General features: G+C 42.5%; 1 protein-coding gene across 2 annotated transcripts in view; it reads left to right on the top strand.

The window, feature by feature from the left end:
* The window catches only part of CLIC5 (chloride intracellular channel 5), a 110,972-nt gene extending 86,658 nt beyond the window's left edge, over window positions 1-24,314 (top strand). For both annotated transcript variants that reach the window (XM_010333961.3, XM_074397861.1), the window contains 2 exons: window positions 10,626-10,807; window positions 21,137-24,314. In XM_010333961.3, coding sequence (XP_010332263.1) covers window positions 10,626-10,807; window positions 21,137-21,304 — 350 coding nt within the window. In that variant the 3' untranslated portion in view covers window positions 21,305-24,314. The remainder of the gene's footprint in view (window positions 1-10,625; window positions 10,808-21,136) is intronic.
* Window positions 24,315-24,643: the final 329 nt, after the last annotated feature.

Raw genomic sequence — 24,643 nt, 5'->3', positions numbered from 1 at the left:
AAGATGAGTATTTTTGACATGGCACATTGCTACACTGAAATATATGTATTCTGTAATATATATATATGTGTGTATATATATATATATATATACACACACATATATATGTATATATGTATACACATATATATATATATACACACACATATATATTCTCGTGTGTGTGTGTGTGTGTGTGTGTGTGTGTGTGTGTGTGTATCTGGGCTCTATTTTCTATTAGTTACAAAAAAGAGGAGTGTGGATTCTTGTATATAATTCATTTTCAAGTTAAGGTAATTTTTTTTCTCTCTCTGGTGAAAATGCTAGTCCTAGTCATTGCCAAAAAGGACACCCTATATTAAATTCTCCTTCGTGTTGGAAAAATCTGAGTCATTTATCCCCTACTAGATTTCAGGAAACAGAAGGTAAAATTGCACATTTAATTTGTTGCACACTTCAAACTTCAGAAGACGCAAGACTCATGTAGTAAAAGCTGTGCAACTCAAACATCCAGTGGGTAGCTTCTCCCCACAAACTGTAATTTATGTGGGGGCATGTTAGGGTATCCAGGGAACTGCTCTGAGCAAGGGAAGGGAGTTCCAGGTGTACACGTACCATATCTGGGGGATTCTGTGTAAGTATCGGTCTCCCCCAATCCCTAAGGTTGCCCCATTTCACATCTGTTATGATGAAGGCTTTCTGTCGGGGCTTGTGGTTCTGGCTATAGAGTCAGAATGAAAGGAACAGCTGAATATCCCTGTTCATATCAGCATTTCAGGGCAAAGGATGAGTCAAGCATGATGTTTACAGAGCAGGGCCAGAGGCAAGAGCCACTTTTTTCTTGCAGCACTAAGAATTTTTTGTTGCTTTTTTTGTGTGCTTTGTTTCTCATACCTCAGCATCATCATGCATTGCACATACACACTGTGCGTAACAACTGCTTACAGCATGCCAGGCACTGTGCTAAGCCCTCTGCAGGCGATGGCTCAATTACTGCTCCCAGCAGCCCTCTAAGGTATGCCATGTTATGACCTCCACTTTGCAGAGAAGGAAACAGGCAGGAGGTTAAGCAACCTGCCCAAGCTAGTATGTGTCTGAGCTAGGACCCCAGCCCAGGCAGATGGTCCCATGATCTGTGCTCTGGATGTGTGTATGTCAACATTTGATATAATCCACTATTTAATGTGGTGCTGAGTTTAACTAAGAGTGTATCATTTAGGAAATGGTGAGCAAATCAGTTCATAATCCAACGAATACTCATTGAATGACTACCATGTGTATTTCCTTAAATATACTCAACAATCCCCACCTTCCCCATCAGAGTCCCTCTCCAGCAATCCACGAGGGGAAAGGGGCACAAAGCTGGCCCACAGTGAGCACCAAACAGATACCCGTTTAACCAATGAAAGAATGGGCAACTGGAAGAGAATTTATAGGATATTCACAGAATTACCAAAACCAGTAATTATTTCGATCCAGCACTGCAATGGCAGAGAGGCAATTTTTAAGTTTATGAATGGCTCTTATATAAAAGATGTGGCTATTTGAGGATGAAAGGAGACAAAATGTGGTTAATGTACTCCAACCTAAGTGTTTTGGGGGAGGGAGAATTGAGACAGTCTCTAGGTCGAAATGCTGGGACAGTTGACTGATAAAGTTAGAATCTCCCTTGACCAGCTCATTCCAAGCGTGTGAGCATCAGCATTAAATGTCATCTATGACCTGATACTTTAAAATAACCTGTTATAAAGTAACCACAAAAAAAAAAAATCACAGATTTCAGCCTGATTCATTTGGCCAGATAAACTACAATCAACATCAATAGCTTCAGTCAGCATTTATGCCATTTTTTCTATTAGCACAATGGGTTTTATAATCATTTATGAGTTTCTGGAAAGTCTAATAGAAAACACACATATATGTTCTCTGTGGAAAGTGCAGAATAGGTTTTCGGGGAATTTTTTGTTTGTTTGTTTGCTCAAGGATGGACCAGAAGGTGTCGCCACTGCCCCATGGCTAAAGTCTGGGCCGGTTCCCTAATCAGAAACTTCTCCCCTGATGCTCCTGAGCCCACTGGCTCTGCAGCTTCTTCCCATATTCAGAGTCAGTCTCTGGCTCTCTTTCTCTCTCCCTCCCTCCCTCCTCCTGTTGATAAATAAACATTCAGGCAGCTTACAAGCTACAGATAAGTACACAAAAGGAAACATAAATTCGAAGACCTAAGTGATAATCTTTCTCTTCAAATCTACTGTGGCTTTTAAGAGGTTTAGAAAATTATTTGGATCTGGAATCCATACCTCCCTTCAGACTTTAAGAAAATATTATATTAAAGGCATGCTAAAGTTGTCCTAAATGTTTACCATGCTGGTATTTTAAACATAGCCAAATACTGGCCAAAGTCTCTTGCCTTTTAAAAAAAAAACTACGCGTTTTGTCATTGTTTAGTATAATTCTTCTGAACATACAACAAATATAAGAGTGATTTGTGGAGCTGTATCAGATAAAAAGATACTTCTTTGTAAGAATCCCCTATAGAGCTTAGGGAAGCAGCTATGTGAAGAATCTGTGTCTTCCTTAAGGAAGTTTCTAAATTCTTTGGAAATATATTAAAAAAAAAAAAACAAAAAACACCCCATTCTCCCCACACCCCACACAGGAGAGCGAGCAGCTAACAGTGTCCTATATCCCAACCCACCATAGTTGTAAGACTTAAACCCCATCTTTCAAATAAAGAATCATTTACTGGCCTCTTCCTGGAAAGAACTATAGGAGCTTATCATTTAATTCATCCTCCCATCCAAGGCTAAGATTCTTTCTAAAACAAATACTACCCATGGCACCATGTGCTGCACGCTCTCTGCAGCCGGTCTGATGCCACACCAGGGAAGGGGGGAATCTGTTGAAGCTGCCATTGCCTTCTGCTTTCTCATAAACCGCTGTGAGTCTTTCCGCCTTTCCTGTTTTTAGCAGTGCCTAGAAACGGAGGCCTGGGAATTGCCTCCCCCACATAAGTCCCTGGGTAGTTCACAGCCAAGGAGAGTTTGACAATATCCTCCTCTCTGGCTATGAGGCCAAGTCCAGTGTTCTTGGTCCAATGCCAAAGGTGGACATGAATTCTCTAAACTATCAAACTAAGAAAATCTGACACACCCATGTGGCCTGGAGAGAACAGCGCCAAACCTAAAGAGATGCTTCCAGGCAATGTTAGATCCCTAGCATGCTAGGAAAGGCAATAGGAAGCTTCCTCCTGCAAGCAAGCTCTCCAGGATTCTCCTTGGACCTAGAACATTCTAGGATGTTCAGATATGCTTCACTTCATAAGACACTGAACTTCTGCCTTGAGCTGACCTCTTCTCTCATCTTTCAGTCGGTATCTTCTTCCCTTTCATACGCTCATAAATCCAAGTTCTATAGCTGTAATAATAGTCAGAAAGTTAACTTTAATTAGGTCCCACTCCACATCAGACACTGTAGATGATGTGAACCTGTGAACAAGCATAACTGAGGCAGGATTCACACCCACGTCTCTTATGCCAGAGTGAATATGCCACCCAGCTACTGTGTTTGATATCAGAAGTCATGGTTCCCTGGCATCCTGACCCAAACTCTCTCTGTTTCTCCCTTGATGATACCAGTGACATGCAAACATAGCCAGAGGCCCCAGGCACAGTCGAAAGCATCCCATCACACCTGACAGAAAGCCCCTTGCCATCTTCTAAAACCTTGCTGCCATTTCTGACTCCATGTGGTATAAGAACCTGGTGTAGACATTGCTTTAAGAGACAAAGGGACCTGAAGATCAGCCCCTCTTACCTGCCGTGTGTCCTAGAAGGGTCACTGTGGATGAGAAAACCCCAGTTTCTACCTGCTTTATCATTTTGCCTTTGTGGTCATTCATACTCATTTAACCTAACTGTAATTGGGCCACTGTTCTCTCTCTTTAAGGACTTTGGCAACTGAGAAAAAGCTATATGACTCATTTCCAGAACCTGAAAGATGAATGCAGATCTTTATGTAAAGTTTTCTGGGGGAGAAGGGATTGGTTACACTGCCCATCACAAAGCTGAACATCCTCAAAATCCCCTTAGAATTTCGTTGTCTCTTCTCAAAATTGAGCTCGTTATGGCAGCATCTACATTTCTGCTTGTTTGGCCTGCACCTGCCTCCTCCCTCACTCTCCCAGCCCTTCTGGACCTTGTGCTGGGGCTCCTATATCCCCCCTGCTCCTAGATCTTTGGGCCTCGTCCATCTGACCTCACTCAGCTTCTCTTCCTCTTGCCTAGCTGGGTGCGGAAAGAAAAGCTTCTGCATCCAACAGGTGAGTGAGAGGTGATATTCTTCTTATTTTTTTTTTTGTTCCCATCATGTTATCACTCATGTTTTAAACTACCAAATGTCAACAAGTGTGGCCATCTTTGTATTTTCTCTTTAAACATATGTGATGGCCAGAGACATCTTCGCCATGGTCTTCCTCAAACCACCGTGGTACTTTTTTTTTTTTTTTTTTTTTGCACCCTTTGGTGATATCAACATGATCTCAAATTAGAAGGTGAAAAGTAAAGACTTCATTCAATGCTCCAGGTATTTCTCAATATCTAGATATTTCTTTCTTCCTAGGTAAAATCCAAATAGATTTCTCACTTTTCAACCAGATGTTTTACTGTCACACAGCCCATGTGACAGCACTCACCCCTAGTAGATGCAGAGTTGAAATATGATGTGATGGGTCATGGTTGCCCCTCTACTCAGAGAAAACTCCTTCTATATCCAATCGTGGTCACTGAACGTATTAAGAATTCTAGCTGAAACCAAGCATTCATAGCAGAACACAAATATGTCACCAAATTAGCTGCAAGGTGAGGCATGGGGAGGTCATGAAGGAGCACCATCCTCTTTCATCAGGGGAATGAGAACAGTTTGAGGCACCTGTCAGGCCACGTCAATACCTACGTAGCAACAGGACAGTCCTTGGCACCCCGAAGTGGCCTTGCAGAATGGAAGGAGTTTAGTTTTAGACTCCAACAGCCCTGTACTTAAATCCTGGCTTTGCACCTAAATTATAATAGGGCTAACAGATTGAACACAGTTTTCTCTCTGCCATTCTGAGTAAGTGATTCTAATCTGCCCTAGGCCTTCATTGGCCCTAGTGAGATTAGAATTTCTGTAGAGGAAATTCTAGGAGAAAAAAAGGAATTCAGTATTCAGCTTCTGATCTTCAAAACAGCATTGTCAACAAGACAGTAGACTTTTAACCCAAGCTATTATCTTAAGATTTGTGGAACTCTTTTGTTTCTCAGTTTTTACCCATCAAAACTCCTGCCTGGAGGCCTCGACCCTCAGGTAGAAACAGCCCTACAGGCTATGCGGTGAGGCCAGGAGGCTTTCTGCTCTGTGACTGATGGACTATTTGACCTGAGAAAACTAAAAGAAAAGCCCACCCCTCCTGGCACAGGGGAGTTGGGGATGAAGAAAAGGGGAGAGGCAGGGGAGTCGGGGAGCTAGAGCACATTAGGAGCACCATGTGGTGCTTTGCTTGGGGGTCTTTTCAGGTTGTGGAGGGAGGCAAGCAGCCCACCTGTGACCCCCACCTAGCATCCCACAGATACTCTGGAAGGAAGCAGACAGAAGAAATGCAGAGCCTGTATTCACTTTCCAAAGCCTTCCACCCATAGATCCAGAACTCCCATCTCCCCAGTGCTGCGGGGTCACAGGGGCCTAGTCCCCAACTCCCAGCCCCGCTGACTTAGGGAGGAGGGCAAGGAGGGGCAGGCTCTCTGGAAAACTGAGCATTTCAATGCAAAAGAGACAGAATTCTCTAGAGAGGCTATTTAGATTATTACATCAGACTAGGTTATAATCCAAAATGGACTAAATTAAAAGTTTTGTTGTTTTCTCACTACCCAGGGGTTAGGAGCTTGTAAGGAAGACCATAGCAGTTGAAAACAAAACAAGGCACATTTCTATTGTACATCCCAGGAGTAGTTTGAGAGGTTTAAGGACCAGCTATGTGTGTGCTTGCATAAGCGTATGTGCCTTGGGTATGTCCAAGGCTCAGTTTCTTCATCTGTTAAATGAGGATGAATAATATTTCATCTCAATATCCTATTGTGTGTTTAAATGGTAGTTGCATAAACATCCCTAGCTCACTGCAGGAAATCAGTGAGTGTATTTCCTTGCTGGGGCTCAGGTACGGGACTAGGGCAGTAAAAGGAACAAGGCACGGGAGAGGGTACTCAGTCCTGGCCAGCACCCACTAGTCACGACCTCCTTCTCCATGGAGAGTTGAACAGACACCCATCCAATCTGCAGACAATGGTCACAGGTGGGTTCCTGGTTTTTATTTTCCTGCAACGCACATATAAGAGAGAAACCAAGTATGAGAAATTGAGTGTGCAGCCACCTGGGCCCACAGAGCTGTTCTCGTTCTTTCAAAGACCACCTTTGATAGCTGCTCCTCTACATGTGAATTTTGAGCCCCAGGGGTCTGCTTTGTCTTATGCTCATCAGGACCTGTGCTGCACTGAGCCTGCCAGCAAACCAGGGCTGAGCTGTGCTTGCAAGAACTTGTTGGAGGCTGGGTTAGAATCTTGGCTCCCCAGTCCCCATTCAGCTCATGCCCTGGTAAGAATATATTATTTTCTTAGCTCAAATTGCTGTTTCCAAGTCATTATTTCTCTACGACGAGAAAACAATATTGGGTCTTATGTAATATCAACCTCAATGAATCTGGAAGTGATCATGGAATGGGTGGATTTTTTTTTCCTCCTTAAAAAAGAGAAAAATAAATCTGAGATTGTTTGCATATGCCTGAGAATATTTATGAACTATTCCCCTTGTTTCCTCGTCACATACTTTACCCAGTGCATTTGTGTGCGGTACAGAATAAATCTTTGTGGGGAGCAGAGGCGGAGAGGGGAAGAAAGCAGTTAAAGCACTGGGTATCAAGTCCCTGGGATGTTAGTGAGCCTGAGTTTTGGGGTGCCCCAACCCTAGGCTCACTTGTCATAGACGGAGGGATAACCCATTTAGCTACTCAAAGGAATTATTTGGAGCCAGGTTTTCAAATACAAACACTGAAGGAATTAACATCTCTCTGTTGCTCTAGTTTCTTTCACATCCCCCTTGTTCCTACCAGAGCAGAAAGTTCAACACAAATGGTTTTGTAACCTGCATACCATCGGCAAAAGAGATCATTAAATTCTATGGATGGCATATTGAGCCAGGGTCAGAGGAAGGAGTTGGCAGGTAGGAGAAAAAGAACTGCCAGAAAACATAGTGGGTGCTGCCATTTGCTGTCCGACAATATGGCAGTGTTTTAGCACACAGGTATGCTGTGTCTATTTTGCTCTGGCTGTGCCTTTCAACACAGCTTGTTACCAAGGAGCATCCCAAAGGAGCATAAAGAATACGGCTTTGGCTGTATATTGAATAAGTAAGGAAGCAAATCTCCAGGCTACAGAATTTCCTTTCCAGGGAGCTGGCCACAGATTTGGAGCTTCTTAAATCACTCATTCTCTACTGCACCTTGGGATATTCAGGAATATACTGACCAAGAGTATGCGGCAAGGAAGAGAGAACAGGAGACCCCACATTTGGTAACACAATAGCGACAACTACCATTAATTGATGTCCTCATATGGACCAGGCACTGTATTAGGCACTTTCTGTGCCTTATCTGAGTTAATCCAGAGTGAAGGATCCTTAGTCCCATTATTGAGATGAGAAAGCAGAAGCTCAGCGAAGTGGAGGAACTTGCCCAAGGCCACATGTAAGTGCCAGAATCAATGGCATTTGTGGGATTTATGGGGCCTTAAGGCAATACCATAAGTACCAATAAGGAATTATTGAAATCTATTCCAAGGGCTTGGAAGGGACCCAGGAAAATAAGGGACCTTGAAGCTTAAGGCTCAGCAGCGTCACAGTGAATCCATCCTGGGCAGCATCGAGATTTAAACACAGGTTAGCCCCAGGCCCTGAGGTCCTTTCCCTGTTGTCTTGTCTCCATTTCCTCTACCATGATTGTCACCAACTGCAGCCTTCACATTCTTGGTCAAAAATACACAAACTTGGCCAGGCGCGGTGGCTCACGCCTGTAATCCCAGCACTTCAGGAGGCCGAGGTGGGCGGATGGTGAGGTCAGGAGATCGAGACCATCCTGGCCAACATAGTGAAACCCCATCTCCACTAAAAATACAAAAATTAGCTGGGCGTGGTGGTGCGTGCCAGCTACTCGGGAGGCTGAGGCAAGAGAATCGCTTGAACCTGGGTGGTGGAGATTGCAGTGAGCCGAGATTGCACCATTGCACTCCAGCCTGGCTACAGAGCGAGACTCCATCTCAAAATATATATATATATATATTTACAAACCCACATGAGGAGACTGACACATGGAGGATGTCTTCCAGAACATGCCAAACTGAAAAGCTCCATGGAATATCGCAGTTGTGACATAAATCAACAATGATTCCTGCCACCAGACTTGAGGCCTTCCATCTCAAGGAATTACTGGAGGGATATACAGAACAATCTTCCCAAAGAACTTCAACTGCTGCTCTAGTCTTCCTCACCAAATTTTATGCTATTTCCCAGACCTAGTGACATGGACACAGACTTGCACAGCAGCCCACTCAGGTCTCCAGGAACACTGGAGATTAGAACCTGCAATGTCTCATCTCCTATCTATGACTCTTTCCCCTCAGATGATATCAGTTGGTCAAATTTTCATAGGCCCAATGTTTGATTCTTCCTTTCTTCATCGTCATCAAGATTTTGCCATAATCTCCGTAAACGAAAGGGGTAGACGGATTTGAGGAAGCAAACAAATAAATCACAAGTGCTTCAGGCAGAAAAGCATAATAAGTATTGTTTAGCGCCCACCCTCTACCATTGCATTTGAATAGCCTTGCGGTCCCATCACAGCCTAGACAATGACGAAGGGAAATGCAGCATTTTCCCAGGCCTGCTTACTCTATTCTCCCAAACTGGAAACACAAAGCAGATGATGAAGTGGTTCAAACACCACGCCAGGAAGAAGAAAGCACTGAGAAAGGATGCCCAACTTCCAGCCGGTTTTCAAACATTCCAGTAAGTGTTCAATTGATTTATCTTGGGCTGGTGTCATTCCATTGTCTCGAACAAAAGGCCTTCTATGAAAAGACAAAAAGTGGATCATGAGAGGAGTGTCTCACAAGGCACATTTGGGAAAATCTGAGCAAGAGTACAGTCCCCTTGGCTTTGCCTCCAGAAGGCAACATCCCCCTCGTATCTACTGGAACGCACAGCAGGACTACTTCCATTATCTCAGTGTCAGCGTCTAAACCAGAGTCTGTAAAAACAGCTGCTGGGGATGGGGCCGATGACACAGGTGCAGGGACTGATGACCTGGTCCGTCATCCCTTCCATGTTTGTCCTGTGAGCTCAAGTAGAAAGGTTCTATGCTAGTGTTCTATGATTAGAACGGACTACGAGATTCTGGACAGAATGATTTTTAGTGATGATGGCTTCCCACGGTTGCTCTTTGGGATATTTTGTCCGCTTGTGTGTGTAAGTAAATTGTTTGACAGATAATTATTTGAGCAAGACTGTAAAAGCCTTCTGCCACATTATCTTCCTTTGGGTCCTCATTCTTTGAGTCATAACCATGACAGCTTTCTGTGCAGCTGGGGACTGCACATTTCTGGTGGAGCCGTTCCATTTGAGACAGCAGTGATTTTTAGAACAGGCTTCCCTAGAGTAAACCCAAGTGTTCTTCCCTGAGACCCATCACTTCTCTGGGGGCGACATCAAACAGGGCTGCTCTATGTCCTCTATCAAGCCTGCCTGAAGTCCTTGTCCCCAGCTCTTCGTGGGTTAGCTATAGTTAATGCTTCCACAAAGTCTGATGCATATCTATGTCCTGGAACTTCTATATAGTTTTTACTTACCTATTTAATAGCCTTTTCTTCCTAAAAATTTAATATGTAGGTTGATGTAGAATATTAGCAAATTATAAATAAGTAAAGCTTTTAAAAATTGGCTAGTATTGGCTGAGCACAGTGGCTCATGCCTGAAATCCCCGCACTTTGGGAGGCCGAGGTGGGCAGGTCACAAATGCAAGAGATCAAGACCATCCCAGCCAACATGGTGAAACCCCCTTTCTACTAAAAATACAAAACTTAGCTGGGCATGGTGGTGTGTGCCTGTAATACCAGCTACTCAGGAGGCTGAGGCAGGAGAATTGCTCAAACCAGGGAGTCGGAGGTTGCTGTTGGCAGAGACTGCGACACTTGCACTCTAGCCTGGTGACAGAGCGAGACTGTCTCTAAATACATAAATAAATGGCTAGTATTACTGAACCTGCTGAAGATGAGCAGTTATAAAAGCTTTGGTATATATCCTAACAGTTGTATTTCTATATTTATGTATTTTTGTCAAAGTGAAGGATTAGCTAGTGTTCATTGTTTGGTTAGGGTTTGCCTTTTCAGGCTATCTAGTACACTTTTACTGCATCATGTTAATGGTTTCCAGGTATTCTGCAGTGTGTGGGGAGCTGGTGATGTGACAAGGGGACAGGATTCTGGATGACCCACTCCACTCTGAAGTCCCTGTGACTGTGTCTACTGGCAGGAAGTTTGACTAAAGGCCCTTCTTTTACTCTTCCATGCCAGCGCTTGAGAGAGGCCTAACCAAGGCTCTAAAGAAACTGGATGACTACCTGAACACCCCTCTACCAGAGGAGATTGACGCCAACATTTGCGGGGAAGACAAGGGGTCGCGGCGCAAGTTCCTGGATGGGGATGAGCTGACCCTGGCTGACTGCAATCTGTTGCCCAAGCTCCACGTGGTCAAGGTAAGATCGCTCAAGCCACAGGGAACTGCAAGATCCAGTTCCATCTTAAGCCCAGGTCACCTGTGTAGATGAGTCAAGGATAGTATCACCTGTCAGTCAAGAGCCTGGACAGTGAAGTCAGGTAATAAGGACCCAAGGTCACTCTCTGCTGCTTATTGGTTGTGTGGCCTCTTTGAGCTTCAGTTTTCATCTACAAAAGAGGAATATATTGCTTACTTCCAGGGTTGGCGGAAGAGTAAGTACAGTGTGAAAGTGCTTGGCATATTGTAGGGGCTTAATACGTGTAATGGTTGCAATGATCATTGTTGTATACAGTCATAGCACTCCAAAGGCTTCTTCTTCATAGGTTTTCCCTGGCCGCACCCTTACATCTCTATTAAATGTGCCCTCAACATGCATGTTTTCTTTGTGCACAGACCCACCTTCTCACTTCCTCAGGTAGGCACACATCATCTTCCTCGTCTATCAGATGAAGAGGCGGAGGCCGCAAGAAGTAGTGTTACTGTCTTGCTATCATTGCACTTACTGCAATGTACAGTGTGATCCCCTCCTATACAGCAAATCCTGGAAATCTGAGAGTTGGAAAGGACATTTAGAGGTCATCCAAAACAATCTCCCACCCAACCTGGACCCCTTTCTGCTGTTTCTGTGACAGGCTTCTGCAGCTTCTGAGAACGAGGAGTCCTCTGCCTAATGAGCCAGCCCTACCATGTTAGACAGCTCTGATTATTAAATCATCATTCTTTACAATGAGCCCGAGCGTGCCTCCCTGCTACCCATTTGTTCTCTGGAGCAACACAGAACAGCTCTGCTTGCTTTCACCTCATCTGAAGACAATAGTTGTATCCCCCTAAGCTCTGTACATGAGCACTTCTTCCCCCATTCTTTCCTGACCCTTGTCAACCACGTATCAGATAGCCATACTGTGCTCTACCTTTACACAGGCTTCTATCTCACTGTCTCAGCCAGAAAGTAAGCTCTGTGAGGGTAGGACTTTTTCAAATCATGATGGTGGGCATATGGTGGCCCTTTAATAAATATTCATTGATTGATCATTTGATTACCTGGTGTATGTCTTTATGATACCCAGTTTATTTCTATGCTTCACTGAGAAGACTCAGATTCAATCATTTATCAGCTGGGTATATGCCTATTGTTTTTCAGCTCAAGTACTCAGTCAGAAATGCTATCTTCTCTCCAACCAGAGCACGTACTAACTTGAGTTGAAGTCACTCAGCTGTGTGTACACTGGTGTTTCCATGGGCCTACAGCTGAAGACTGAGAGGGGGTCATGCATGAAAATGCTGATGGGATGGGCAAATACAACCTATTTAGACAAAAACATTTTGGATTTGGGGCCAAGCCAATAGTCACTTGTAGGCCCAGCCAATCTACGTCTCTTTGAAGTTATTAACTACTGCATGTCCCACCCATCATCCTTCATTCTTCTTCTCCTTAGGAACAAGCACCCTCCAAAGGATGATATAATTCCAGCCCAGTCACACTGTGTCAGAGTGATACAATGCAAAGATCAGGACACCCAAGTTCTAATCTTGTATCTGCTGCCAACTAGCAGCATGAGCTAGGCCACATCATTTAATGTTTTTGGAATTCATTATTCTTGTCCCTAAAAGAACATAAGTGGATTGCTTTCCTTCTTTCCTTCTTTTCCTTTCTTTCTTCCCTCCTTCTTTCCTTTTCTCTTACTCAAACATCTAAGTTTTCTCTTACTCAAACATGACTACCACCCAAAAACCATTTGTTGAACAAGGCAAACAAATAGATCTCCCAAGCTTCAGGTTTCATCCTGTGATTTCCTCAATTCCCGCCAGCCTTGAATGATTCAGTGAAGCCCTGTCCTTGGAGAAAGTTCAGTGGGTGGTTCACCCAGAGAAGCTGGGGATCAAGAAGAATATGGCCAGTGAGAGAACAGAGGCCAGCCCTTGACCCCTATCTCTTTGAATTTCTGCTGACCCAGCTTATCAGATCCCGGAGACCTGGCAAACCTCCGAAGTTCACAAAGAGCGAAGGGGAAGCCAAGTCAGGCCTCCAGTTTGGCTTCAGTTGCCAAAACTTAATCTGGGCTATGGGAGCTAACTGTTTTCATATGAAAGAGCAAATTCAGAACATGAGCATGGAAGGCCCTGTGAACGTCAGAGCTCCGTGTGCATCCTTACCCTCCTGCTGCTCTCATGCTCCTCTTGCCTGGCTCACTTTCAGGTTTATCTCCATCCCTGGAAGCCGAGTTGCTCTGGCCCAGGCTCTTCATGAGAGTTTGGCTTGAACATTCATTGTCTGGCTCTCTCTTAGTTCTCATCTTCCAAAGTCAAGCCAGGGTGCACAGGTCTTGGTTGGGAGGAGCATTGCAGGCCTGTCCTTGCCTACTGGGACCCTTGCCTAGCATAGTGATGATGTTCAGTCCCTGAGACAAACAGGAAGGGGGACATCAACATCAACATAAATATGTATTTATAAATTGCATTTCTGCTTTATTGAATCTAACCTTCTGCCCTTTAAAATCCTGAAAATAAAATTTCAGCATGAAATGACGTGAGGCTACTCTCTGAATCAGTGTGTCATTGTGAAAAATATTTTTGAATCTTTTTACCTTATTGTAGACCTTTTTCATCCATTCTGGCAAATTCCAGCCAGTTCCCTTGGTCAGGCCACCACTCCTGCATGAATTTGCTCTTACCCAAGACAGCCTCTTCTCAAAAGCACTTGACCCGACCCAAGGGATCCTCATCTTGTAGTTAACAGGAGGGGACTGGGGAGTTCTAGTAGGGGCATCTCTTATTGTGAGACTTTTGTCAAAGGACTCAGACTTCATCACTCTTGCTTGTAGCTACCTAAGCCAGACAGAACAGTGTGGGGGTGGCTTTTTTGATGGCCACACCAATCCAGTTATTTTAACAGAGAGAATTTAAATAAATGCTAGGTAATAAAAAACTGGAAAGACAAAATATACTAGGAAGTTCCACCTTCAAGAGGCAGCTACGACTCCTAGGCCAGGAGGAACAAAGGAAAGAGGTTGGAATTACTAAAACCTGTAAACTTGGGAGCTCTGTAGATGAGAGGCCCTGCAGTCTACGGCCACACCACCTTGAACTCACCCGATCTCGTCTGATCTCGGAAGCTAAGCAGGGTCGGGCCTGGTTAGGACTTGGATGGGAGATGAGAAACCCTGCAGAGCTGAACCTGGGTGAAAGTGCTGCTCAGCTGGTGCCAGGGTCCCAGCTCAGGCTGGCTGGAATCCAGCCTCTAAAGCAGAGTCCCTGCTGTGTGCTGGCCTTTCTATGTGGCTATGAAGAAGCTGGTTCTGCATTAGCAAAAGAGCCAACTGGATTCAGTTGCTGCTCCCAGAAAGAACTAGAGACTCTCGCTAGAAAGAGGAAGCCGAAAAGCAGGGGCTTCTCCTTCCCTTCTCCTCCTTCAAGCTTGCTGGCTGTCTCCAGTAACTCTTCTTGGCCAAACCTAACAGGATTCACTGGCAAAGCAGAGATGTGATCTGCTCAGCCCCAGCCCCAGCATCACAAAAAAGCAAATAAAAGAGTAGATTTGGAGATAAGCAGCAAGAGATTAATGGCTGGTGCATGAAGGATTCTGAGTAGAGCCATTGCTTTATCAGCTACTTAGGGCTACGTGGCAAAGTAGAAAGAACCGTGGATTATAAAGCAAGGACTGTAATAAATATGAATAGTTACTCAGTAGATACTGGTTAAATTAACTAATTTCTCATGTAACATTAAATCACATAATCTTTTGTAGCTTCAGTTTGCTCATTGCTAGGGATCTTCAGTCTTTAAAATTATTTTATTACACATGACGCTAGGGAATCTTGTCTGATGTACAGATAACTTAAGATTGTGACGATTAAATACAATTGTTTATTGAATCCCTACCTCTCTAATTTCCCTTTGTTTTGCTATTCTTATATGTAAATAGGAATGTAATCGACTCTTCCTTATAGGATTATTTAGAAATTTAGGTAGCTTGTAAAGTACTTACAGCAGTCCCTGGAACAGAGCACACAGTGAATAAATGTTTGTTATTATCATTCCTCTGATCAACCTCATTGAGATTATCAAGGAGTACAGAAATGAAGAAGCTGTGATTGCTATCTTCACACTGCTCACAAAGTAGAGAAAAAAGACACTGAGACAGCAATCATGATTGAGAATAGATTATAGATCAGTGTTGTAACAGAAGTTCAAGGGGAGAAGACAGGGGAAAAAATGTTTCCAAATGTCCATGCACATATCTGCAACAGTGAGTTTTTCATCCATTAAGTCATCATCATCCTTCACTTCAGCACAACTTTCCAGAGAACTCTGCATATTACCAAGCACCAAAATGAAGATGAAAGCCCAGAGTGACTGATCTGGGTCTTCTCTGAGTGGGAGGATCCCAGGATCAATGGGCCCTCTCTGAAAAATGAAGCAAGGTAGAGGGGTGATTAGCCAGATACAAGAAATCCAGAGAACACCTGTGAATACTATACAAAAGGAACTTCACCAAGGCATATAGTCACTAAACTGTCCAAGGTCAATGCTAAAGAAAAGGCAGCTAGAGAAAAAGGTTAGATCACACGCAAATGAAACCCCATCAGGTTAACAGCAGACTTCTCAGCAGAAATCTTACAAACCAGGAGAGATTGAGGGCCAAGTTTCAGAATTCTTGAAGAAAGAAGTTCCAGCCAAGAGCTTCATATCCCACCAAACTAAGCTTTATAAACAAAGGAGAAATAAAATATTTTCCAGACAAGCAAAGGCTAAGGGAATTTATTCCCATTAGACCATAATTACAAGAGATCCTTAAAGGACTTCTCAACATGGAAACAAATGAATGATACCTGCTACCACAAAAGCATACTTGTATATAGCCCACAGACCCTGTAAAGCAACCACACAATAGAAACTACAAAACAGCTAGCTAACAACTTCACAATAAGATCAAAACCTCACATATCAATATTAACCTTGAATGTAAATGATCTAAGTGCCCCCACTGAAAGAAAAAGAGTGGCAAGTTGGATAAAAAAATAAGAGACACTCATCTGCTATCTTCAAGAAACCCATCTCATATGTAACAACACCTATATTCTCCAAGTAAAGGGCTGAAGAAAAATCTGTTACACAAATGCAACACCAAAAAGAGCAAGGGTCACTATTCTTATATCAGGTAAAACAGACCTTAAACCAACAATAGGAAAAAAAAGAAGAAGGGCATTACATAATAGTAAAGGGGTCAATTCAACAAGAAGACTTAACTGTTCTAAATATATACACACCCAACACTAGAGCACCGAGGTTCATAAAACAAGTACTTCTAGACCTATGAAAAGACTTAGACAGCAACAACACACAATAATAATGGGGGACCTCAACACCTCACTAACAACATTAGGCAGATCATTGAGGCAGAAAACTAACAAAGATATTCTGGACTTAAATTCAACACTTAACCAATTGGCCCTAATAGATATCTACTGAATACTCCACCCATCAACCACCAAACATACATTGCTCTCATCTGCACAGAATATACTTCAAGATCAACCATATGCTGAGTCATAAAACAAGTCTCAATAAATTCAAAAAAATAGAAATTATGCCAGTCACACTCTTGGACCACAGTGGAATAAAAATAGAAATCAACACCAAGACGATTACTCAAAATCACACAATTACATGAAATTAAAAAACTCTTTCCTGAATTACTTTTAAGTAAACAAAAAAATCAAGGCAAAAGTAAAAACATTCTTTGAAATAAATGAAAACAAAGACACAACATACCAAAATCTCCAGTATGCAGCAAAAGCAATATTACAAGGAAAGTTTATAGCCATAAACACCTACCTCAAAAAGTTAGAAAGATCTCAAATTAACAAAGTAACATCACACCTAGAGGAACTAGAAAAACAAGAACAAACTAACCTCAAAGCTAGTAGAATAAAAGAAATACTAAAATCAGAGCAGAACTGAATGAAATTGAGAGCCAAAAATTTATGTAAAGAATCAGTGAAACCAAAAGTTGGTTTTTTGAAAGGATAAACAAGATTAATAAACTACTACTAGCTTAACAAAAAAAGAGAAAATCCAAATAAGCACAGTCAGAAATGACAAAGAAGACATTACAATTGATCTCACAGAAATACAAAAGATCCTTAGAGACTATTATGAACACCTCTATGCACATAGACTAGAAAATCTAGAGGAAATGAATAAATTCCTAGAAATACACTTTTCATTTCCCTTGGAAACTGAAACAAGAAAAGGATGCCCACCCACTACTACTCAACATGATAGTGGAAGTCCAGAGCAATCAGGCAAGAGAAAGAAATAAAAGGCATACAAGTAGGAAAAGAAGTTAAATTCTCTCTTTACTAATGGTAAGATTCTATTCCTTGAAAACCCTGAAGACTTCACCAAAAGGCTCCTGAAACTGATCAACAACTTCAGTAAAGTTTCAGCAAACAAAGTTAATATCCCAAGATTGAATTGGGAAGAAATTGAAACCCTGAACAAATTAATATTGAGTTATGAAATTGAATCAGTAATATTAAAAACCTACTAACTAAAAATAACCCCCAGACTAGACGGGCTCATAGCTGAATTCTACCTGATGTACAAAGAAGAGCCACTACCAATCAATCCTACTTAAACTATTCCAGAATATCAAGGAAGAAGGACTCCTCCCTAACTCATTCAGTGAGGCTAGAACCACCCTGATACCAAACCTTGCAAAGACACAATGAAAAAAGAAAACTTCAACCCGATATCCCTGATGAATATAGACACAAAAATCCACAACAAAATACTAGCAAACGAAATCCAGCAGCACATCAAATAGTTAATTCACATTAATCAAAAAGACTTCTTCTTAGGATGCAAGGTTGGTTCAACATACGCAAATGAATAAATGTTATTCACCACATAAACAGAGTTAAAAACAAAAACCATATGATCATATCAATAGACAAAGAAAAAGCTTTTGATAAACTTTAACATCCCTTCATGACAAAAACCTTCAAGAAATTAGGCACTGAAAGAACACCCCTCAAAATAATAAGACCCATCCGTCTATGACAAATCTGCAGTCAACACCATACTGAATGGGCAAAAACTGGGATCATTCCCCTTGAAAACTGGAAAACGACAAGGATGCCCACTCTCATCCCTCCTATTCAACATAGCAGTGGAAGTCCCTGCCAGAGCAATCAAGCAAGAGAAAGAAATCAAAGGCATATGAATAGGAAAAGAAGAAGTCAAATTCTCTCTCTTTACTGATGATATGATTCTATTCCTAGAAACCCTAAAGACTTCACCAAAAGGCTTCTGGAATTGATAAACAACTTCAGTAAAGTCTCAGTACAAAAAGTCAATGTGCAAAAATCAGTAGCATTTCTGTGCGCCAAAAACCATTAAAGTTGGGAGCCAAATGAAGAACATAATCTCATTTATAATAGCTGCAAAAATGAAATAAAATAAAATACCTAGGACTACATCTAACCAAGAAGGTAAACAAATCTCTACAAGGAGCACTATAAAACACTGCTGAAGGAAATCACAGCTGACACAAACAAACGGAAAAACGTTCCATGTTCATAAATTGGAAGAATTAATATTGGTAAAATGGCCATACTGTCCAAAGCAATATGCAGATTCAATGCTATTCTTATCAAGCTACCAATGTCATTTTTCACATAACCAGAAAAAAATCTATTCTAAAAATTCATATGGAATCAGAAATTAGCCTGAATAACCAAAGCAACCCTAAGCAAGAACAAAGCTGGAAATATGACATTACTTGACCTCAAACTGTACTATAAGGCTACAGTAACCAAACATGGTACTGGTACAAAAACAGACACATAAACCAGTGGAACAGAACAGAGAGCCCAGAAATAAAGCTATACACCTACAGCCATCTGATCTTCGACAAAGTTGACAAAAATAAGCAATAGGGAAAGGACTCCCTATTCAATAAATGGTTTGGGAATAGCTAACTATCCATATGCAGAAGAACGAAACTGGACCCCTATCTTTCATCATATACAAAAATTAACTCAATATGCATTAAAGATTTACCTCAACTTGTAAAAATTCTAGAAGAAAACCTAGGAAACATTCTGTACGTCAGTCTTGGGAAATAATTTATGATGAAGACATCAAAAGCAATTGTAGCAAAAATAAAAATTGACAAGTGGGACCTAATTAAACCAAACAGCTTCTGCATATAGAAACTATCAACAGAGTAAACAATTAACCTACAAAATGGGAGGAAATATTTGCAAACTATGCATCTGACAAAGGTCTAATATCCAAAATCTATAAGGATCTTAAACAATTAAATAAGCAAAACCCAAATAATCCCATTAAAAAGTGGGCAAAGTCATGAACAGACACTTCTCCAAAAAAGACATAATAAGTGGCCAACAAACATTAAAGAAAATGCTCAGTATCACCAATCACCAGAGAAATGCAACTCAAAAGCACAATGAGACACCCCCCTCACACCAGTCAGGAGGGGTATTGTTAAAAAGTCAAAAAACAGCAGACGTTGGTTAGTCTGTGGAGAAAAGAAAACGCTCATACAATGTTGGTGGGAATGTAAATTAGTCCAGTCACTGTGGAAAGCAGTTTGGAGACTTCTCAAAGAACTTAAAACACAAATATCATTCCACCCAGCAATCCCATTACTGGTTATATATCCAAAGGAAAGTAAATTATTTTACCATAAAAAGAAATTGCATTCATATTTTTTTCACAGCACTATTCACAGTAACAAAGACATGAAATCCACTTAGGTGTCCATCAACAGTGTAATGAATAAACAAAATGAGGCACATATATACCACGGAATACTACACAGCCATATAAAAAAACGAAATCATGTCCTTTGCAGCAACATGGATGTAGCCGGAGGCCATTGTCCTAAGCAAATGAATGCAAGAACAGAAAACATGAAACCACATGTCCTCACTTATAAGTGGGAGCTAACAACAAGTACTCTTGGACTCTTGGAGGGGAGTCAGAAGTGATACTACCCTCTTGTTACCCCTAACCTAGCCTAGCCTGGAAGGGTTAGAGGAGGACCAGCCAATGTAATGCATGGTGAAAACAGGGGGCTCCCATTTCAAAATTATTAAGAATTTCTACACATTGACTCCAGAGCATTAAACCAAGAGCAGGGCTCTTCTGAGTGCAAGGTGAGGCTGCACAGGTCGCATGTCCATGAAGCTGCCCCAGTTAGAGAGACTTCATTAAAGAAAGCACCCTGCTCCCACCCATTAAGAAAATGCATGCAAATGGGCATAAGCTAGGTCTCAGTGAATTATAATAGTTGATGTTTATTGAGTATTTACTGTGTGCCAGTAAGCATCTGATGCATATTAACTAATCTATTACTCCAAAGTAGGTTTTATTATTACCTCCATTTTAGAGATAAAGAAATTGGAGCTCAGAGAGGTTAAGTAACCTGTCCAACGTCACACAGCTGCTAAGTGGGATCATGATTGCAAATCCAGTCAGTTGAGATCCTGTTTCTCTCAACACAAATGCCAATTCTCCAGAACTCTCCTAGTCCACATCCCCCCTGAGTGTTACAAACCAGGGAGAGAACAGAATCAGTATTTACTTACTCTTATGTCGTAGTCTGAACATACATATACATTCCAATATCTAACTTGCTTTTAATGTTTTTTTTTCCGCTTCTGTAAATAAGGATGCCATGTAAAACAAAGTAGATAAGAGAAAGAAGAAGAGAAAAAAAATTGTTGATAATTCTGTCAATCAGACATATAACCACTGGTAATATATAGATATCTAGACATCTAGTCATGATACCTATTTCTCCAAATGCATTATTCTTGCACTTTAATAGTGATAGTCTTTCTGGAAGAGTTTTCCAGATCACTGGATTTTTTCAGCAGCGTCATTTTTAACGTCCCTCTGCTATGCCATCGTATTTGTGTAAGATAATTATGTATTCGTTAATGTAAGTATTGTTGGACATTGGTGCTGTGCACCTTCTTTGTTATTCAAGATAGTTCTGGGATCATAATGGGGTAGCTAAATCTTTGTTTCCGCCCATGATCATTTCTTAAGGGAAAATTCCTAGAATCTGAAACACTAAGTCAAAGCGCAAATTCTGTTTACTTAAGAAATTAAATTAAAACAAAACAAAAAGAAGACAGCACTGCCACCTTGCATTTTAAACACACCGCTCATGGGCCGTGGCGATGGCTGGAGGTTGCCACACACACGGGGATGGCCACTCACACTTTCTAATGATTTGTTTCATGCCTTCACACCATCTCTGTTTTAGATTGTGGCCAAGAAATACCGCAACTATGATATCCCGGCTGAGATGACAGGCCTGTGGCGGTACCTCAAGAATGCCTATGCCCGGGACGAGTTCACCAACACCTGTGCAGCTGACAGTGAGATTGAGCAGGCCTACGCCGATGTCGCCAAACGCCTCAGCCGATCCTGAGCACAGCCATTGCCCCCTGTCCCCGCTGCAGGACTCAACCGCTCCCCTAAGACTCCAGCTTCACACCCTCTTCCTCACTGCCTTGGGACGCACTTTTTGTAATCAAGCCTCATCTTGCTGGCATCGTGGGAACTCCAGCCTGCTCTCTTTCACGTAGGTCAGCACCATCGCTGGCCTCCTCACATAGGAATCTAGCCGAAATGATAGACACAGTCCACCTCTCGGCCTGGGTTCTGATCTGGGTACAGCATGTTTGGGGTCAGTCAGTGTTGGAGAGCCCACATATGGGATCACCACTGGCTCCTTCTGCCAATATCAAAATACCTTCTCAGATGCTCTAGAAACATGCAACACCAGCTGCTTTTCTACCCTCCTCTCCATCCATACCTGCAAGACCAAGGACAAACACCATCTTCATCCTTCTTAGAAAGAGATCCATTGCCCCATTAGGAGAGGACCGAGCTGGCTATGGGCTTGGGCGTCTGGCAAACGCAGCTTCCGTCTCACTACTTCTCACACTCCTGTTATTGGGCACTAAGGGACAGATTGGAAAGTCACTTGAGACACACTCTCAGTTTGCTGCAGTGCCAGGAAGTGCTCAGCTGCTGCTGTGCACCTGGCCCATGCTGTCCCTGGCTTCCATACTGTTCAGGCCCTGCCAGGAGAGGAAATTGGCATGCAATTCTAAACTGCAGTGACTGGGGATGGGAGAGGAGGAGAGCAGTGTTGATGCCAAAAGGCCCACAGGGTCTACCAGCCATGGGGTTTGCTTGCATAGTTAGGAGTAGTTGTTTCAGTGCTGATTACATGCCTGGGTTTGACTGTGCTTACCAATGAGTGGCTTTTGATCCAAGAGAAAGTGGATGGGAATGGGAGGAGGAGGGATGGGTGAAGACAAAGGAGTTCTTTATGAGGCTCGATGTTCCCTGGTAAACTTCTTAAAAGGCTTTCTCTCATGATCTAAGTCTTGGATTGGTGGTGTCAAGTAACTGCTAACCTTACAGTAAAAACCCAAGAATGGGCCAAAAATGTCTTCCTGGTTTCTCCCAGCTGCTTCTGGAATGCAGGTCTGTTGGCTGGGTGCTCTCCAGCAGCTGCTCCTGCCTGATTCGCCTGCAGCCTCTAAAGGGTGAGAGCCACATTTAGGAGGTGGCCTGATCATGGACCGCCTTAGGAAGAAAGTCTATGAGCCTTTCTGACTAAGAAACCATGTGGTTTGAACTTGAAGAAAAATATAGACCCATCTGGGTTAATCTTCCTGCAGTCAGATACAACTGCCAGATTAAAAAAAAAAAAAAAAAAAAAAAAAAAAAAAAAAAAAAAAGAATAATTTTTAAGCTAATATTTTACTGTTTTGTCATTCTCCTTGAGTTTCACCTCCTAAAAAGCTTACTCGGCCCAAGCTTGGGGACTCATGCAGAGGAAACCAAGAAAAATGTACTCATCAACTACCTCTCCCAGTGAACGCCCAGTGAGAAAATTCATTTGCCGCAGGCCCTTACCCTCAACAATCCCCCTTCTATAGCGTTCGCCGGGAAAGGGTGAGGTTCCCAAGTGCCGGAAAGCCCCTGGACTTGGCTCATTTCTCAAGGAGGGCAGGACAGCACGGGTCCTTTCCATTGAAACATCAACAAATTCTAACCCAAGCAATCCCCGGACCTACCTGCCTCCAGGGATCTCTGGAGAAAAAAAGTGACCCATTGATCAAATCAGATGAGAGGAAGCAGGAGGTCTCCCAGAGCCCATTGAGGAAGAGGAACTTTCTCAGTAGGACACTTTATAAGCCTGAGAAAGCTTTGAAAAGGCAGAAAGAATTGATTCATTTCCCCCTCTAAAGGAATCTTTCCAGGTCTCCCTGGAAACTTCGCCCCTGGAGATGTTTAACAAGGAGAACTGGTGAGGAAACAGCTCCTTTTACTGTAGGGAAAAGCCCCAAACTGGCCTCCTGGGGGATGAGGGCTGGAATGATCCCCAAGGCCTTTTAATTAGTGTGAAATCCTGTTGTACTCAGAAACCCTTTCCCGAATTTACAGCACAGGCAAGATGAGGCAGTTTACTTCGCTGAGATCCACAGTTGGGCTGTTCTGGAAACACATCTGTGAATCGTAGCCAATTGCCACAGAGAAAACAGAACCAAGCCTCCGGTCAGACGACTCCACCCCAGAGAAGCCTGCAGAATTCCAAGGACTCGGATTAGATATTCAGAATTCAGCAACTGGCAAGTCCTTAAAAACAAACAGGCCAAACCAAATCAATATTGTTGTTTCTAGATGTCCCTTATGTGGTTGAGTTAGTTTTACAGAGATAAATATATGAAGGCACCGAGGTAGGGTGTTACATGATCAATTACAGCCATTTGAAAGAGAGGGAGGAGTTGCAGAAGGAAGGTGCTTCTGGGTACTTAATTCAGAAATATCTTTATATTTCAGTACTGGATTATCATATAAGGCAAGTTACTTTGGACTAAGAGTTATGGTGTCTTATGACCAGATTTAGTATAGTATATCAAAGTAACAGTAATATTAATATGACTTTTCAATTTTATTTTTTCAAAAGAGGTCTTTCTCCAGATGCTTCAGCCCATCTGGACTTCTTATCATATGGGCAGGACGTCATGTCTCAGCAACAGAGTGGTGAGGTCCTTAGGTGTCCTACGAACAACTCAGGGAGCACCAGAGGGTCTGCAGTTGGGGCCCCACACTACACAGCTATAGGGTAGGAGGTTTCCTTGTCATTGGTCCTGAATGAATACGAATCTCTCAGAAAGAATTTTGGTGGCACGGACGGGGATGTATTTGTGTTAAGATCTTATTTTATTTTGTATTTATTTATCTCCTTTGAGTTGCACAGCACTATTGGGGGTGGGGGGAACAGGGTAGTGGGAGGCGAAGGCAGAAGCAAGAGTCAGACTCAGAACGACTGAGTTGAATTCACCATCTATTCAGTACTGCCTGTGTCTGAGGTTGGCCCAGAGAGAAGGTATTGAGTAAGATTTTAATAACTATAAAAAGTAAGCTGGATAAGTAAGATCATGATGGATCCAGAGCATAGTTTCTTCAACTCCTGATAAAGAAAGTCAAATGCTTGATAAATTCAGAGTCACCGATGTGAGCATGACTACAGACTTTTAAGCAAGAGGTAGAGTGGCCTGGCACCAAGCAAATGAGCTGAAATGTCGGAAACACAGTGCATTAGCTTATTTGCCCACACGATCCCAAACTAGTTTTAGCTTGGGATATGATTCTGTCCTCAGTGTTCTCTTCTCGTGTCCGTGGGGCCAGCAAAGTCTTGATCTTATCCAAAAAGGCCACACCAAGAGTGAGGTTTCCCAGGCTGCCT

The sequence above is a fragment of the Saimiri boliviensis genome, chromosome 4 (assembly GCF_048565385.1).
Source record: "Saimiri boliviensis isolate mSaiBol1 chromosome 4, mSaiBol1.pri, whole genome shotgun sequence".
Taxonomy (NCBI): Eukaryota; Metazoa; Chordata; class Mammalia; order Primates; family Cebidae; genus Saimiri; species Saimiri boliviensis.
Note: the sequence above shows the minus strand (reverse complement) of the source record. Positions and strands in the feature narration are given on the sequence as shown.